The sequence below is a fragment of the Oncorhynchus nerka genome, linkage group LG7, assembly GCF_034236695.1.
Source record: "Oncorhynchus nerka isolate Pitt River linkage group LG7, Oner_Uvic_2.0, whole genome shotgun sequence".
Taxonomy (NCBI): Eukaryota; Metazoa; Chordata; class Actinopteri; order Salmoniformes; family Salmonidae; genus Oncorhynchus; species Oncorhynchus nerka.
The window spans coordinates 1,202,258-1,221,907 of NC_088402.1; the positions used below are offsets into that span (position 1 = coordinate 1,202,258).

Sequence of the window (19,650 nt, forward strand, 5' to 3'; positions counted from 1 at the left end):
GGTTTAGGTTTGGGGGACTATTTTAGTAGTGTATGAACAGTGGATGACAGAAGAGCAGAAATTCCTTATGGATCAGGAATAATCTCATCCCTAAAAAATGATCATGACATAAAGGCAGGTTTCATCAGCACAACTGACTGGTCTGAAACAAGGAGGGGAAACAAAGTTACGGAGAAAGGCAGTTCATCTTTAGGAGTGTCGTTAAACAAATTAAACACCGCGGATTGCTATCAAATCATGATAACACAATTTGCCACACTAGGCAGCAACCAATGGATGTTTAAAAGGTTAAACCCGTTGACCAACAAATGCAGGAAATAGCTGTAATCTGCGATTCCCCAAATAAACACTTGTGCTAACTAGTTGGCACCACCAGCAAGTGTTTGAAGCTGTTGACAAACGATGTGTTTGTAGCTGTCAATCTAATCTTACTATGGATAAGAGAACAACCGTCAGCCAAATAGCTAGTTAGATAAACCTCTTAGCGAGGATATCGTTAGTAACCGCATGTATGAGCACGCTAAAAACTCCGCTGGCACTCGGCTTTGGAGTCTGGCTGAGTATTGTTGTGCGCCATCGCCGAAAAGACATGTCTAAAGACAGCAAAGTAAAAGGCAACAACAGAACTAGGCAATAAACGTCTGTGCGTATTTCTACAAATAGCTGCTATTTGCGTGCGTAAATAGCAGTTGACACTGGTGCTGCTAGCTGCATCAGCTAAGCTAACAGACAGGCCAACAGCTAGCTAACTTACTATGTATAAGTTCTGCCACCGGCCCTCTGAATCCATGTCCTTAAAGTCCTGGTCCATTTTTTAAATTTTCTTTTATCAATATGGATGATAACTATAAATTATTTAAGTCATTACTTGTTTTAAAACAAAGCCATTCGCCCCCCCAAAAAAACAAAAAAAAAACGATTACAGACTTTGTCAGTGGAGTTGACGTTTTATACGGGCGTAATGTGCGCGTGCGCCAAACAGGGTCCTTCGGTATCGGGTTTCCCTACTTACCACAGTCATAAACTCCGCCTATTTCTACAACTTCTCATTTTAAACTGTGATTTTGAATCTAGCCTAAACCAAACTGCTAACATTATGCCTAACCGGAAATTAAGACCGGAAATATATGTATTTGTATGCATTTTTACGTTATTGACTTTGTGGCTGTGGTAACTAGAGGAAACCTTCGGTATCTTTCAAAAACAAAGATTTTTTATGTCATTCGAGATAATAAATGCTCACTTTTAAGGCACATATGACTGCGACCTGGTTTCGAGAGAATAATTAATTAATATAGTTTGGGACTATGATATAGTTTGCATCGGCACAATTGGGCAGTCAAATATTATGAAGATAGAGGTGGCGTATTTCAGCTAAAGCTTGGCAGTGAAACGACTTTTTATAAAAATGGCGCCGACCAATGCAACCTGTCCCATAGTATAGTAAACTCACATGTAACGTGGTATATTTGTTGCTACATTTATCGAGCAGACTTTTCCCCAAACAGAAATGTTTGTCGCTCGAAGTATTGCAGCGGACCACAAGGATCTTATTCATGATGTTTCATATGATTTCCATGGCCGGAGAATGGCAACTTGCTCTAGTGACCAAAGTGTCAAGGTAAAGTAAAGAAAGCTCTGAACTAGTTAGCCAGCTAACAACAACAAACCAATCCTTTTGAATCCCCTGGTCTTACATGTACTTTATAAGAACAAGCCAGCTAGTTAGTTCTTCCTGGCAAAGCCATCTGTTTGAAATAACCCTGTCTCTTCTATCCACCATTTAAGGTGTGGGACAAGAGTGACAACGGAGAGTGGAACTGCACTGCCAGCTGGAAGGTAATGTTTCTATTCTCTTTCACTGCCAGGTGGAAGGTAATGTTTCTATTCTCTTTCACTGCCAGGTGGAAGGTAATGTTTCTAATCTCTTTCACTGCCAGGTGGAAGGTAATGTTTCTATTCTCTTTCACTGCCAGCTGGAAGGTAATGTTTCTATTCTCTTTCACTGCCAGCTGGAAGGTAATGTTTCTAATCTCTTGCACTGCCAGCTGGAAGGTAATGTTTCTAATCTCTTGCACTGCCAGCTGGAAGGTAATGTTTCTATTCTCTTGCACTGCCAGCTGGAAGGTAATGTTTCTATTCTCTTTCACTGCCTGTTGGAAGGTAATGTTTCTATTCTCTTTCACTGCCAGCTGGTAGCTAGCTAACGCTTCTGTTCATTTTCAGTTCACAGCCAGTTGCAATGTGTGTCATGCATGGCAAACTAGCCACTCCGCATGGTTCCAGCCTTTGTCGTGTTCCATGCATTATCCATGCATTATCACGTAGCACAGCGTGTACTTTGTTCTTGAAGATTTTCCAAGTTTTAAACATATTCTCAAATGCCATTGAAATGGCAGCAACGGTATGAGAACCAAGCACATTCTTGAGCATGCAATACAGCTTTCCTCAGTATGAAATCCTGGGCGACCCACTGCGCTGTCAGTCTCGTCATGCTCATGGGGCTGACATCGCTGGTCCAAATGTCATTCGTGAAGCTAATAGCAGTGACGTCCATAGCAAGTAGGTCATGGATGTGCGTTTCAACAATACTGTGTAACTCCATTAGGGTAACATCTGAAAAATAGCGCCTACTTGGTAGTGTGTACTGGGGCCCGAGGTGCTCAACCAGTCGGCGAAAGCCAACATCATCCACGACAGAGAACGGTTGATTGTCAAGGGCAATGAATTCCATTATCTTGGCGTTAATGGATTTTGCCTTAAAGTTGTCCTGCTGAAATGTTCTTACGCTTTCAAATGACTGCTCGACTTGAACTTGTTTAGTTGTTGGAAGTGTGCGCTTTTGTTATAAGTAGTTGCTGAATGTATGGATGGGATGCACTTTCAAATGAGTAATTAGGTTTGTGGTTTTGAAAGATTTTATTTTCTCCCCTCGTGAAATAATAGCAGCAACAAACGTTGCATATGGCCTTTTTGTTATCTTCCTTTTGAAACTAACAAAATATCCCACTATGTCTGCTGTATGGATCTAAGTTAGGAATGCTGTGTAGCGTCATTATGTCATCTACCTACGTTATACAGGTATGCATGTCAGCTTCAACATCGGTTTCGCACATCGGCGTTAAAGAATACATGGAGCCGATGCCGATTTTGGCATTGTTAGTTAATATCGGCCGATTCCGATATGCTTACCGACTATATCGTGCATCCCCAAAATTGGACACATTTCACAAGAGACAAACGCAGTATAATTTTTCTGCTGAAGAAAAGTCTGAACTTATTAGACTACATAAAGACAAATGCTTTTGCTTTATTGTATGTTCAAAGCGGAGGTGGTTGAGGCAGGGCTGTTGATGACATCTTTATTCTCTCTGTCCAGACCCATAGTGGATCAGTATGGAGGGTGACCTGGGCCCATCCAGAGTTTGGTCAGGTGCTGGCCTCCTGCTCCTTCGACCGGACCGCTGCTGTGTGGGAGGAGATCGTTGGGGAGTCCAATGACAAACAGCGAGGACTCAGTCACTGGGTGAGAATTGAGAAGGAAAGAGCCAGTTAGAGGACAAGTTTACCCAAAATCCAGAAACTGCACAGTGATTCCATACATTTAAACTAGTTTAATTGGAGTTTTCCCCCTCTTTTTATTTTATTTAACCATCCGGCCAGTTGAAAAGAAGTTCTCATTTACAACTGCGACCTGGCCAATAGAAAGCAAAGCAGTGCGACAAAAACAACAGAGTTACACATGGAATAAACAAACGTATAGTCAATAACACAATAGAAAAATGTATTTACAATGTGTGCAAATGTAGTAAGATTAGGGAGGTAAGGCAATAAATAGGCCGTGGATGCAAAGTAATTACAATTTAGGATTAACACTGGAGTGATAGATGTGCAAGTAGAGATACTGGTGTGAAAAAGAGCAAAATAAATAACAATAAGGGGATGAGGTAGTTGGGTTGGCTATTTACAAATGGGCTGTGAACATTGATTGGTAAACTGTTCTGACGGCTGATGCTTAAAGTTAGTGAGGGAGCTATAAGTCTCCAGCTTCAGTAATTTTTGCAATTCGTTCCAGTCATTGGCAGAAGAGAACTGGAAGGAAAGGCGGCCAAAGGAGGTGTTTGCTTTGGGGATGACCAGAGTGTTCCCTCCCTGTAGTGCTGTATTGAACCAGCTGCTGTTGCTGGATGCAGGCCTCGCTCTGCTCCGTTGCCAGTGAATTCATGATTCAGAAATCCCTGAAGTGCGGACAAATTGTTGTTTTATTGAAAGGGTAACATCGAATGAGCTATTTTTGTCAAAAGCACTATCAGTTTTGAGTCAGGAAATGTGTACTTCTCCACCTAAAACATTTGTGATTATTTGATATCATTATTTTATGTAGCCAACTGCTACGGTGACAGGTGTGTATGTGCACCCTCGTGGGGGTAAGCCTGTTGCGGAGATCTTTGGGGGGAGAAGGAGCTGGTGCGAAAGTTGATTATTAAGCATATAGCAGGTAAAGTTAGATACCCGTGGTGGAGAAAGAGAGGGCAGTAAGAACAAGCTAGTTTTCTGGTCCCTTGCCGCACTTTATACAGGACAATGAGGGAAGAAGGCACCGAATAGCTAGTTTTCTGGTCCCTTGCTGCACTTTATACAGGACAATGAGGGAAGAAGGCACCGAATAGCTAGTTTTCTGGTCCCTTGCCGCACTTTATACAGGACAATGAGGGAAGAAGGCACCGAATAGCTAGTTTTCTGGTCCCTTGCTGCACTTTATACAGGACAATGAGGGAAGAAGGCACCGAATTGCACTGTTTTCCGATTAAAGATACACAGAGATGCAGAAGAAGGTTTGGAGCAATTAGAAATGGTAATTATGATGTAAATACTCCTGCAGCCAACCTTGCATCGCTGTGTGTGAAGCAAGCACTTGAACGACGAGGCATATGAACGAGTTAAGCAATCTGAAATGACCAAAAAACGAAGGATACTGAAAGATACAGCTGTTGCTACTGTATGTCCATGTCTGGATCTGGAGCAGTGTTACTATATGTCTGGATCTGGAGCAGTGTTACTATATGTCTGGAGCAGTGATACTATATGTCTGGATCTGGAGCAGTGATACTATATGTCTGGAGCAGTGATACTATATGTCTGGATCTGGAGCAGTGTTACTGTATGTCTGGATCTGGAGCAGTGTTACTGTATGTCTGGATCTGGAGCAGGGATACTGTATGTCTGGATCTGGAGCAGTGATACTATATGTCTGGATCTGGAGCAGTGATACTATATGTCTGGATCTGGAGCAGTGATACTATATGTCTGGAGCAGTGATACTATATGTCTGGATCTGGAGCAGTGTTACTATATGTCTGGATCTGGAGCAGTGTTACTATATGTCTGGAGCAGTGTTACTATATGTCTGGATCTGGAGCAGTGATACTATATGTCTGGATCTGGAGCAGTGATACTATATGTCTGGGTCTGGAGCAGTGATACTATATGTCTGGATCTGGAGCAGTGTTACTATATGTCTGGATCTGGAGCAGTGTTACTATATGTCTGGATCTGGAGCAGTGATACTATATGTCTGGGTCTGGAGCAGTGTTACTATATGTCTGGATCTGGAGCAGTGTTACTGTATGTCTGGATCTGGAGCAGTGTTACTATATGTCTGGATCTGGAGCAGTGATACTATATGTCTGGATCTGGAGCAGTGTTACTATATGTCTGGATCTGGAGCAGTGATACTATATGTCTGGATCTGGAGCAGTGATACTATATGTCTGGGTCTGGAGCAGTGTTACTATATGTCTGGATCTGGAGCAGTGTTACTGTATGTCTGGATCTGGAGCAGTGTTACTATATGTCTGGATCTGGAGCAGTGATACTATATGTCTGGATCTGGAGCAGTGTTACTATATGTCTGGAGCAGTGTTACTATATGTCTGGATCTGGAGCAGTGTTACTATATGTCTGGATCTGGAGCAGTGATTCTATATGTCTGGATCTGGAGCAGTGTTACTATATGACTGGATCTGGAGCAGTGTTACTATATGTCTGGGTCTGGAGTAGTGATACTGGATCTGGAGCAGTGATACTATATGTCTGGAGCAGTGATACTATATGTCTGGATCTGGAGCAGTGATACTATATGTCTGGATCTGGAGCAGTGTTACTATATGTCTGGAGCAGTGTTACTGGATCTGGAGCAGTGTTACTATATGTCTGGATCTGGAGCAGTGATACTGTATGTTTGGATCTGGAGCAGTGATACTATATGTCTGGATCTGGAGCAGTGATACTATATGTCTGGATCTGGAGCAGTGATACTATATGTCTGGATCTGGAGCAGTGTTACTATATGTCTGGATCTGGAGCAGTGTTACTATATGTCTGGATCTGGAGCAGTGTTACTATATGTCTGGATCTGGAGCAGTGATACTATATGTCTGGAGCAGTGTTACTATATGTCTGGATCTGGAGCAGTGTTACTATATGTCTGGATCTGGAGCAGTGATACTATATGTCTGGATCTGGAGCAGTGATACTATATGTCTGGATCTGGAGCAGTGTTACTATATGTCTGGATCTGGAGCAGTGATACTATATGTCTGGATCTGGAGCAGTGTTACTATATGTCTGGAGCAGTGTTACTATATGTCTGGATCTGGAGCAGTGTTACTATATGTCTGGATCTGGAGCAGTGTTACTATATGTCTGGATCTGGAGCAGTGTTACTATATGTCTGGATCTGGAGCAGTGTTACTATATGTCTGGATCAGTGATACTATATGTCTGGATCTGGAGCAGTGTTACTATATGTCTGGAGCAGTGTTACTATATGTCTGGATCTGGAGCAGTGTTACTATATGTCTGGAGCAGTGTTACTATATGTCTGGAGCAGTGTTACTATATGTCTGGAGCAGTGATACTGGATCTGGAGCAGTGATACTATATGTCTGGATCTGGAGCAGTGTTACTATATGTCTGGATCTGGAGCAGTGATACTATATGTCTGGATCTGGAGCAGTGATACTATATGTCTGGATCTGGAGCAGTGATACTGGATCTGGAGCAGTGCCAAAATTCAAAGGTTTCTTTGAGATGGCAACAAAGCAAGCGGACACTGCAGAGGTATGTATCCTCGCCTGATTCTTGACATTGGAGGTATGTATCCTCGCCTGATTCTTGACGTTGGAGGTATGTAGTCTTGCCTGATTCTTGATGTTGAGGTATGTAGTCTTGCCTGATTCTTGATGTTGAGGTATGTAGTCTTGCCTGATTCTTGATGTTGAGGTATGTAGTCTTGCCTGATTCTTGATGTTGAGGTATGTAGCCTTGCCTGACTCTTGATGTTGAGGTATGTAGTCTCGCCTGATTCTTGATGTTGAGGTATGTTGCCCAGCCTGATTCTTGATGTTGAGGTATGTAGTCTCGCCTGATTCTTGATGTTGAGGTATGTAGTCTTGCCTGATTCTTGATGTTGGAGGTATGTAGTCTCGCCTGACTCTTGACGTTGAGGTATGTAGTCTTGCCTGATTCTTGATGTTGAGGTATGTAGTCTTGCCTGATTCTTGACGTTGAGGTATGTAGTCTTGCCTGATTCTTGACGTTGAGGTATGTAGTCTTGCCTGATTCTTGATGTTGGAGGTATGTAGTCTTGCCTGATTCTTGATGTTGGAGGTATGTAGTCTCGCCTGACTCTTGACGTTGAGGTATGTAGTCTTGCCTGATTCTTGATGTTGAGGTATGTAGTCTTGCCTGATTCTTGACATTGGAGGTATGTAGTCTTGCCTGATTCTTGATGTTGGAGGTGTTATTGTGTTATTACCATTACACCATATCATGAAACATAGAGGCCTAGGATTTTTAAGGGCACAAGGTGCTGATTCTATGTAGCAGGGATTCCCCCCCGAGGTTGCACATTAGCAGTTGTTACCCATCTCCACTGCTGTGGCTGTCGGCTACATAAAACATTTCTATAAAATAATCACACATGTTTTAGGTGGGAAAGTACACATTTTCTGACTCATAGTACTTTTCTTATTTTTTGTTTGACAAAAATAGCTCATTCGATGTTACCCTTTCAATAAAACAACAATTTGTCCACACTTCAGGGATTTCTGAATCATGAATTCACTGGCAACGGAGCAGAGCGAGGCCTGCATCCAGCAACAACAGCTGTTTCAGTACAGCACTACAGGGGAGAGGGCAAACTCCACTGAACTAGTTTCAATGTATGGAACCACTTAAGAGTTTCTGGATTTTGGGTCAACTTCTCCTTTAACAGAGAGGACTCAGTCACTGAGTGAGAAATGTGGAGAAGGAGAGAGTCTGGCTCAGTGAACAGAGAGGACTCAGTCACCGGGTGAAAGGTAGAGTCTAGATCAGTTGGTAGAGGGCTCAGTCACTGGGTGAGAACTGTGGAGAAGGAGAGAGTAGCTCGGTGAACAGAGAGGACTCAGTAACCGGGTGAAAGGTGGAGTCTAGATCAGTTAAGAGACAACCCAGCCCAGAGTGTCGACTGGCCCGGCCCCGGGGGGCAACTAATCCTTACCCAGCCCTGCTGTCCCTCTCCCTGTGCGTCTCCCCTCACACTCCTGTCTCTTTCCAGATCAAGAGGACCACTCTGGTGGACAGCAGAACGTCAGTGACTGACGTGAAGTTTGCTCCTAAACACATGGGTCTGATGCTGACCACGTGCTCAGCAGACGGGGTTATGAGGGTCTACGAGGCTCCAGACGTGATGAACCTCAGCCAGTGGTCCCTGCAGCAGGAGATCTCCTCTAAACTCAGCTGCTCCTGTATCTCCTGGAGCCCCTCCAGGTTGAGCCCTCCTATCATTTAGCAAACCATACTCAGATTTATCAGAACTAACTTGCATTCAACACATGGGTATGTTCAAGATATGTGGGCAGTACCGACCCAACAGACCCATTTTCTCTCTGTGTAGACCTGTGTGGAAATGAGGACAGTAGTGAGTGGTCTGAGCACAGAACATTGTTCTGACCACTAGGTGGTGGTCAACACCACAGTAGTTCTGTTTCTTGTCGCTATGTTAAGAAGCAGGAAGGAGTGGGAGCTCCCAGGCTCCATTGTGGCAGCATGTTGAAACACAAAAGTGCTTGAGCCAATCATCAGAGGTGATTGTTAGTTTGTAGAGTATAACTGTGTGGCTGCATGTTGAAACACAAGGAAGAGACAAACCTGCTGTACCTAGAACATCATCATCATCATCCAATGATTGTGCTTGCAGCTCTCGTGCCCACGCCCCCATGATAGCAGTGGGCTCTGATGACAGCAACACAGCATACAACGGGAAAGTTCACATCTATGAATACATTGAAAACACAAGGTTTGTAATCATGGTCGCACCACCTCTCCTCATCCCATTTCACACATCTGTGCCTAACCTAATGGCATTGCTATCTAACAGCTACCTACACCTTGCCCTGACGCATGGCTGGAGACCTAGGCTATGTCCCAAATTTCACCTAGTGTCCCTATGGACCCTGGTCAAACGGTGCATTTGGTACTCCACTATAGGAGCCATGTCTCAGGACAAACAACCCTAGACTCCACTATAGGAGCCATGTCTCAAACAACCCTAGACTCCACTATAGGAGCCATGTCTCAGGACAAACAACCCAGGACTCCACTATAGGAGCCATGTCTCAGGGCAGACAACCCTAGACTCCACTATAGGAGCCATGTCTCAGGGCAAACAACCCTAGACTCCACTATAGGAGCCATGTCTCAGGACAAACAACCCAGGACTCCACTATAGGAGCCATGTCTCAGGGCAGACAACCCTAGACTCCACTATAGGAGCCATGTCTCAGCGCAAACAACCCTAGACTCCACTATAGGAGCCATGTCTCAGGGCAAACAACCCTAGATTCCACTATAGGAGCCATGTCTCAAACATCCCTAGACTCCACTATAGGAGCCATGTCTCAGGGCAAACAACCCTAGACTACACTATAGGAGCCATGTCTCAGGACAAACAACCCTGGACTCTACTATAGGAGCCATGTCTCAGGGCAAACAACCCTAGACTCCACTATAGGAGCCATGTCTCAGGACAAACAACCCAGGACTCCACTATAGGAGCCATGTCTCAGGGCAGACAACCCTAGACTCCACTATAGGAGCCATGTCTCAGGGCAAACAACCCTAGACTCCACTATAGGAGCCATGTCTCAGGGCAAACAACCCTAGATTCCACTATAGGAGCCATGTCTCAAACATCCCTAGACTCCACTATAGGAGCCATGTCTCAGGGCAAACAACCCTAGACTCCACTATAGGAGCCATGTCTCAGGACAAACAACCCTGGACTCCACTATAGGAGCCATGTCTCAGGACAAACAACCCTGGACTCCACTATAGGAGCCATGTCTCAGGACAAACAACCCTAGACTCCACTATAGGAGCTATGTCTCAGGACAAACAACCCTAGACTCCACTATAGGAGCCATGTCTCAGGGCAAACAACCCTAGACTCCACTATAGGAGCCATGTCTCAGGACAAACAACCCTAGACTCCACTATAGGAGCCATGTCTCAAACAACCCTAGACTCCTATAGAACCATGTCTCAAACAACCCTACTGTCTCAGGACAAACAACCCTAGACTCCACTATAGGAGCCATGTCTCAGGGCAAACAACCCTAGACTCCACTATAGGAGCCATGTCTCAGGACAAACAACCCTAGACTCCACTATAGGAGCCATGTCTCAAACAAACCCTAGACTCCACTATAGGAGCCATGTCTCAGGACAAACAACCCTAGACTCCACTATAGGAGCCATGTCTCAGGACAAACAACCCTAGACTCCACTATAGGAGCCATGTCTCAGGGCAAACAACCCTAGACTCCACTATAGGAGCCATGTCTCAGGACAAACAACCCTAGACTCCACTATAGGAGCCATGTCTCAGGGCAAACAACCCTAGACTCCACTATAGGAGCCATGTCTCAGGACAAACAACCCTAGACTCCACTATAGGAGCCATGTCTCAGGGCAAACAACCCTAGACTCCACTATAGGAGCCATGTCTCAGGGCAAACAACCCTAGACTCCACTATAGGAGCCATGTCTCAGGAAAACAACCCTAGACTCCACTATAGGAGCCATGTCTCAGGGCAAACAACCCTAGACTCCACTATAGGAGCCATGTCTCAGGGCAAACAACCCTAGACTCCACTATAGGAGCCATGTCTCAGGACAAACAACCCTAGACTCCACTATAGGAGCCATGTCTCAGGACAAACAACCCTAGACTCCACTATAGGAGCCATGTCTCAGGACAAACAACCCTAGACTCCACTATAGGAGCCATGTCTCAGGGCAACAACCCTAGACTCCACTATAGGAGCCATGTCTCAGGGCAAACAACCCTAGACTCCACTATAGGAGCCATGTCTCAGGGCAAACAACCTAGACTCCACTATAGGAGCCATGTCTCAGGACAAACAACCCTAGACTCCACTATAGGAGCCATGTCTCAGGACAAACAACCCTAGACTCCACTATAGGAGCCATGTCTCAGGGCAAACAACCCTAGACTCCACTATAGGAGCCATGTCTCAGGACAAACAACCCTAGACTCCACTATAGGAGCCATGTCTCAAACAAACCTAGACTCCACTATAGGAGCCATGTCTCACAACCCTATAGGAGCCATGTCTCAGGACAAACAACCCTAGACTCCACTATAGGAGCCATGTCTCAGGGCAAACAACCCTAGACTCCACTATAGGAGCCATGTCTCAGGGCAAACAACCCTAGACTCCACTATAGGAGCCATGTCTCAGGAACAAACAACCCTAGACTCAAACAACCCTAGACTCCACTATAGGAGCCATGTCTCAGGGCAAACAACCCTAGACTCCACTATAGGAGCCATGTCTCAGGACAAACAACCCTAGACTCCACTATAGGAGCCATGTCTCAGGACAAACAACCCTAGACTCCACTATAGGAGCCATGTCTCAGGACAAACAACCCTAGACTCCACTATAGGAGCCATGTCTCAGGGCAAACAACCCTAGACTCCACTATAGGAGCCATGTCTCAGGATGTCTCAAACAACCCTAGACTCCACTATAGGAGCCATGTCTCAGACAAACAACCCTAGACTCCACTATAGGAGCCATGTCTCAGGACAAACAACCCTAGACTCCACTATAGGAGCCATGTCTCAGGGCAAACAACCCTAGACTCCACTATAGGAGCCATGTCTCAGGACAAACAACCCTAGACTCCACTATAGGAGCCATGTCTCAGGACAAACAACCCTAGACTCCACTATAGGAGCCATGTCTCAGGACAAACAACCCTAGACTCCACTATAGGAGCCATGTCTCAGGGCAAACAACCCTAGACTCCACTATAGGAGCCATGTCTCAGGGCAAACAACCTCACTATAGGGCCAAACAAACCTAGACTCCACTATAGGAGCCATGTCTCAGGACAAACAACCCTAGACTCCACTATAGGAGCCATGTCTCAGGGCAAACAACCCTAGACTCCACTATAGGAGCCATGTCTCAGGGCAAACAACCCTAGACTCCACTATAGGAGCCATGTCTCAGGACAAACAACCCTAGACTCCACTATAGGAGCCATGTCTCAGGACAAACAACCCTAGACTCCACTATAGGAGCCATGTCTCAGGACAAACAACCCTAGACTCCACTATAGGAGCCATGTCTCAGGACAAACAACCCTAGACTCCACTATAGGAGCCATGTCTCAGGACAAACAACCCTAGACTCCACTATAGGAGCCATGTCTCAGGACAAACAACCTAGACTCCACTATAGGAGCCATGTCTCAGGGCAAACAACCCTAGACTCCACTATAGGAGCCATGTCTCAGGAAACAACAACCCTCAGACTCCACTATAGGAGCCATGTCTCAGGACAAACAACCCTAGACTCCACTATAGGAGCCATGTCTCAGGACAAACAACCCTAGACTCCACTATAGGAGCCATGTCTCAGGGCAAACAACCCTAGACTCCACTATAGGAGCCATGTCTCAGGACAAACAACCCTGACTCCACTATAGGAGCCATGTCTCAGGACAAACAACCCTAGACTCCACTATAGGAGCCATGTCTCAGGAAAACAACCCTAGACTCCACTATAGGAGCCATGTCTCAGGGCAACAACCCTAGAGCTGTCTCAAACACTACTCCACTAGGAGCCATGTCTCAAACAACCCTAGACACTAAGGAGCAACCCCTAGACTCCACTATAGGAGCCATGTCTCAGGACAAACAACCCTAGACTCCACTATAGGAGCCATGTCTCAGGGCAAACAACCCTAGACTCTCCACTATAGGAGCCATGTCTCAGGGCAAACAACCCTAGACTCCACTATAGGAGCCATGTCTCAGGGCAAACAACCCTAGACTCCACTATAGGAGCCATGTCTCAGGGCAAACAACCCTAGACTCCACTATAGGAGCCATGTCTCACAACCCTAGACTCCACTATAGGAGCCATGTCTCAGGGCAAACAACCCTAGACTCCACTATAGGAGCCATGTCTCAGGACAAACAACCCTAGACTCCACTATAGGAGCCATGTCTCAGGAAAACAACCCTAGACTCCACTATAGGAGCCATGTCTCAGGACAAACAACCCTAGACTCCACTATAGGAGCCATGTCTCAGGGCAAACAACCCTAGACTCCACTATAGGAGCCATGTCTCAGGGCAAACAACCCTAGACTCCACTATAGGAGCCATGTCTCAAACAACCCTAGACTCCACTATAGGAGCCATGTCTCAAACAACCCTAGACTCCACTATAGGAGCCATGTCTCAGGGCAAACAACCCTAGACTCCACTATAGGAGCCATGTCTCAAACAACCCTAGACTCCACTATAGGAGCCATGTCTCAGGGCAAACAACCCTAGACTCCACTATAGGAGCCATGTCTCAAAACAACCCTAGACTCCACTATAGGAGCCATGTCTCAGGGCAAACAACCCTAGACTCCACTATAGGAGCCATGTCTCAGGGCAAACAACCCTAGACTCCACTATAGGAGCCATGTCTCAGGAAAACAACCCTAGACTCCACTATAGGAGCCATGTCTCAGGGCAAACAACCCTAGACTCCACTATAGGAGCCATGTCTCAGGGCAAACAACCCTAGACTCCACTATAGGAGCCATGTCTCAGGGCAAACAACCCTAGACTCCACTAGGAGCCATGTCTCAAACAACCCTAGACTCCACTATAGGAGCCATGTCTCAAAACAACCCTAGACTCCACTATAGGAGCCATGTCTCAGGGCAAACAACCCTAGACTCCACTATAGGAGCCATGTCTCAGGGCAAACAACCCTAGACTCCACTATAGGAGCCATGTCTCAAACAACCCTAGACTCCACTATAGGAGCCATGTCTCAAACAACCCTAGACTCCACTATAGGAGCCATGTCTCAGGACAAACAACCCTAGACTCCACTATAGGAGCCATGTCTCAGGGCAAACAACCCTAGACTCCACTATAGGAGCCATGTCTCAGGGCAAACAACCCTAGACTCCACTATAGGAGCCATGTCTCAGGACAAACAACCCTAGACTCCACTATAGGAGCCATGTCTCAGGACAAACAACCCTAGACTCCACTATAGGAGCCATGTCTCAGGGCAAACAACCCTAGACTCCACTATAGGAGCCATGTCTCAGGGCAAACAACCCTAGACTCCACTATAGGAGCCATGTCTCAGGACAAACAACCCTAGACTCCACTATAGGAGCCATGTCTCAGGACAACAACCCTAGACTCCACTATAGGAGCCATGTCTCAGGGCAAACAACCCTAGACTCCACTATAGGAGCCATGTCTCAGGGCAAACAACCCTAGACTCCACTATAGGAGCCATGTCTCAGGACAAACAACCCTAGACTCCACTATAGGAGCCATGTCTCAGGAAAACAACCCTAGACTCCACTATAGGAGCCATGTCTCAGGACAAACAACCCTAGACTCCACTATAGGAGCCATGTCTCAGGGCAAACAACCCTAGACTCCACTATAGGAGCCATGTCTCAGGGCAAACAACCCTAGACTCCACTATAGGAGCCATGTCTCAGGACAAACAACCCTAGACTCCACTATAGGAGCCATGTCTCAGGGCAAACAACCCTAGACTCCACTATAGGAGCCATGTCTCAGGGCAAACAACCCTAGACTCCACTATAGGAGCCATGTCTCAGGGCAAACAACCTAGACTCCACTATAGGAGCCATGTCTCAGGGCAAACAACCCTAGACTCCACTATAGGAGCCATGTCTCAGGGCAAACAACCCTAGACTCCACTATAGGAGCCATGTCTCAGGACAAACAACCCTAGACTCCACTATAGGAGCCATGTCTCAGGACAAACAACCCTAGACTCCACTATAGGAGCCATGTCTCAGGGCAAACAACCCTAGACTCCACTATAGGAGCCATGTCTCAGGACAAACAACCCTAGACTCCACTATAGGAGCCATGTCTCAGGACAAACAACCCTAGACTCCACTATAGGAGCCATGTCTCAGGACAAACACCTCCACTATAGGAGCCATGTCTCAGGGCAAACAACCTAGACTCCACTATAGGAGCCATGTCTCAGGGCAAACAACCCTAGACTCCACTATAGGAGCCATGTCTCAGGACAACCCCTAGACTCCACTATAGGAGCCATGTCTCAGGACAAACAACCCTAGACTCCACTATAGGAGCCATGTCTCAGGGCAAACAACCCTAGACTCCACTATAGGAGCCATGTCTCAGGACAAACAACCCTAGACTCCACTATAGGAGCCATGTCTCAGGGCAAACAACCCTAGACTCCACTATAGGAGCCATGTCTCAGGACAAACAACCCTAGACTCCACTATAGGAGCCATGTCTCAGGACAAACAACCCTAGACTCCACTATAGGAGCCATGTCTCAAACAACCCTAGACTCCACTATAGGAGCCATGTCTCAGGGCAAACAACCCTAGACTCCACTATAGGAGCCATGTCTCAGGGCAAACAACCCTAGACTCCACTATAGGAGCCATGTCTCAAACAACCCTAGACTCCACTATAGAGCCAAAACAACCCTAGACTCCACTATAGGAGCCATGTCTCAGGGCAAACAACCCTAGACTCCACTATAGGAGCCATGTCTCAGGGCAAACAACCCTAGACTCCACTATAGGAGCCATGTCTCAGGGCAAACAACCTAGACTCCACTATAGGAGCCATGTCTCAGGACAAACAACCCTAGACTCCACTATAGGAGCCATGTCTCAGGAAAACAACCCTAGACTCCACTATAGGAGCCATGTCTCAGGGCAAACAACCCTAGACTCCACTATAGGAGCCATGTCTCAGGGCAAACAACCCTAGACTCCACTATAGGAGCCATGTCTCAGGGCAAACAACCCTAGACTCCACTATAGGAGCCATGTCTCAGGGCAAACAACCCTAGACTCCACTATAGGAGCCATGTCTCAGGGCAAACAACCCTAGACTCCACTATAGGAGCCATGTCTCAGGGCAAACAACCCTAGACTCCACTATAGGAGCCATGTCTCAGGGCAAACAACCCTAGACTCCACTATAGGAGCCATGTCTCAAACAACCCTAGACTCCACTATAGGAGCCATGTCTCAGGGCAAACAACCCTAGACTCCACTATAGGAGCCATGTCTCAGGACAAACAACCCTAGACTCCACTATAGGAGCCATGTCTCAGGACAAACAACCCTAGACTCCACTATAGGAGCCATGTCTCAGGGCAAACAACCCTAGACTCCACTATAGGAGCCATGTCTCAGGGCAAACAACCCTAGACTCCACTATAGGAGCCATGTCTCAGGACAAACAACCCTAGACTCCACTATAGGAGCCATGTCTCAAACAACCCTAGACTCCACTATAGGAGCCATGTCTCAGGACAACCCTAGACTCCACTATAGGAGCCATGTCAACCCCAGACAGGAGCCATGTCTCAAACAACCCTAGACTCCACTATAGGAGCCATGTCTCAGGACAAACAACCCTAGACTCCACTAGGAGCCATGTCTCAGGGCAAACAACCCTAGACTCCACTATAGGAGCCATGTCTCAGGGCAAACAACCCTAGACTCCACTATAGGAGCCATGTCTCAGGGCAAACAACCCTAGACTCCACTATAGGAGCCATGTCTCAAACAACCCTAGACTCCACTATAGGAGCCATGTCTCAGGGCAAACAACCCTAGACTCCACTATAGGAGCCATGTCTCAGGACAAACAACCCTAGACTCCACTATAGGAGCCATGTCTCAGGACAAACAACCCTAGACTCCACTATAGGAGCCATGTCTCAAACAACCCCTAGACTCCACTATAGGAGCCATGTCTCAGGACAAACAACCCTAGACTCCACTATAGGAGCCATGTCTCAGGACAAACAACCCTAGACTCCACTATAGGAGCCATGTCTCAGGGCAAACAACCCTAGACTCCACTATAGGAGCCATGTCTCAGGGCAACAACCCTAGACTCCACTATAGGAGCCATGTCTCAGGGCAAACAACCCTAGACTCCACTATAGGAGCCATGTCTCAGGGCAAACAACCCTAGACTCCACTATAGGAGCCATGTCTCAGGGCAAACAACCCTAGACTCCACTATAGGAGCCATGTCTCAAACAACCCTAGACTCCACTATAGGAGCCATGTCTCAAACAACCCTAGACTCCACTATAGGAGCCATGTCTCAAACAACCCTAGACTCCACTATAGGAGCCATGTCTCAGGGCAAACAACCCTAGACTCCACTATAGGAGCCATGTCTCAGGGCAAACAACCCTAGACTCCACTATAGGAGCCATGTCTCAGGACAAACAACCCTAGACTCCACTATAGGAGCCATGTCTCAAAAACAACCCTAGACTCCACTAGGAGCCATGTCTCAGGGCAAACAACCCTAGACTCCACTATAGGAGCCATGTCTCAGGACAAACAACCCTAGACTCCACTATAGGAGCCATGTCTCAGGGCAAACAACCCTAGACTCCACTATAGGAGCCATGTCTCAGGGCAAACAACCCTAGACTCCACTATAGGAGCCATGTCTCAGGGCAAACAACCCTAGACTCCACTATAGAGCCATGTCTCAGGACAAACAACCCTAGACTCCACTATAGGAGCCATGTCTCAGGACAAACAACCCTAGACTCCACTATAGGAGCCATGTCTCAGGAACAACCCTAGACTCCACTATAGGAGCCATGTCTCAGGGCAAACAACCCTAGACTCCACTATAGGAGCCATGTCTCAGGGCAAACAACCCTAGACTCCACTATAGGAGCCATGTCTCAGGGAGCAAACAACCCTAGACTCCACTATAGGAGCCATGTCTCAGGGCAAACAACCCTAGACTCCACTATAGGAGCCATGTCTCAAACAACCCTAGACTCCACTATAGGAGCCATGTCTCAAACAACCCTAGACTCCACTATAGGAGCCATGTCTCAGGGCAAACAACCCTAGACTCCACTATAGGAGCCATGTCTCAAACAACCCTAGACTCCACTATAGGAGCCATGTCTCAGGGCAAACAACCCTAGACTCCACTATAGGAGCCATGTCTCAGGGCAAACAACCCTAGACTCCACTATAGGAGCCATGTCTCAAAAACAACCCTAGACTCCACTATAGGAGCCATGTCTCAGGGCAAACAACCCTAGACTCCACTATAGGAGCCATGTCTCAGGACAAACAACCCTAGACTCCACTATAGGAGCCATGTCTCAGGGCAAACAACCCTAGACTCCACTATAGGAGCCATGTCTCAGGACAAACAACCCTAGACTCCACTATAGGAGCCATGTCTCAGGGGCAAACAACCCTAGACTCCACTATAGGAGCCATGTCTCAAAAACAACCCTAGACTCCACTATAGGAGCCATGTCTCAGGACAAACAACCCTAGACTCCACTATAGGAGCCATGTCTCAGGGCAAACAACCCTAGACTCCACTATAGGAGCCATGTCTCAAACAACCCTAGACTCCACTATAGGAGCCATGTCTCAGGGCAAACAACCCTAGACTCCACTATAGGAGCCATGTCTCAGGGCAAACAACCCTAGACTCCACTATAGGAGCCATGTCTCAGGGCAAACAACCCTAGACTCCACTATAGGAGCCATGTCTCAGGGCAAACAACCCTAGACTCCACTATAGGAGCCATGTCTCAGGGCAAACAACCCTAGACTCCACTATAGGAGCCATGTCTCAGGGCAAACAACCCTAGACTCCACTATAGGAGCCATGTCTCAGGACAAACAACCCTAGACTCCACTATAGGAGCCATGTCTCAAAACAACCCTAGACTCCACTATAGGAGCCATGTCTCAGGGCAAACAACCCTAGACTCCACTATAGGAGCCATGTCTCAGGGCAAACAACCCTAGACTCCACTATAGGAGCCATGTCTCAGGACAAACAACCCTAGACTCCACTATAGGAGCCATGTCTCAGGACAAACAACCTAGACTCCACTATAGGAGCCATGTCTCAGGGCAAACAACCCTAGACTCCACTATAGGAGCCATGTCTCAGGACAAACAACCCTAGACTCCACTATAGGAGCCATGTCTCAGGAC

At 46.7% G+C, this 19,650-nt stretch overlaps 2 protein-coding genes across 4 annotated transcripts in view; one reads left to right on the plus strand and one right to left on the minus strand.

Annotated features, from left to right (window-relative positions):
• ptpn2b (protein tyrosine phosphatase non-receptor type 2b) overlaps positions 1–966 on the minus strand; it is a 42,957-nt gene extending 41,991 nt beyond the window's left edge. Inside the window, exon 1 of one of the 2 annotated variants that reach the window (XM_065020091.1) lies at positions 755–966. In XM_065020091.1, coding sequence (XP_064876163.1) covers positions 755–811 — 57 coding nt within the window. In that variant the 5' untranslated portion in view covers positions 812–966. The remainder of the gene's footprint in view (positions 1–754) is intronic. The other variant, XM_065020090.1, reaches the window with a different exon arrangement.
• An 80-nt stretch (positions 967–1,046) lies between these two features.
• seh1l (SEH1-like (S. cerevisiae)) overlaps positions 1,047–19,650 on the plus strand; it is a 91,339-nt gene continuing 72,735 nt past the window's right edge. For both annotated transcript variants that reach the window (XR_010464254.1, XM_065020092.1), the window contains exons 1-5: positions 1,047–1,621; positions 1,789–1,839; positions 3,380–3,526; positions 8,603–8,814; positions 9,245–9,343. Coding sequence is in view for 1 of the 2 variants with exons in the window: in XM_065020092.1 (XP_064876164.1) it covers positions 1,511–1,621; positions 1,789–1,839; positions 3,380–3,526; positions 8,603–8,814; positions 9,245–9,343 (620 nt within the window). In the remaining variant the exon portion in view is untranslated. The remainder of the gene's footprint in view (positions 1,622–1,788; positions 1,840–3,379; positions 3,527–8,602; positions 8,815–9,244; positions 9,344–19,650) is intronic.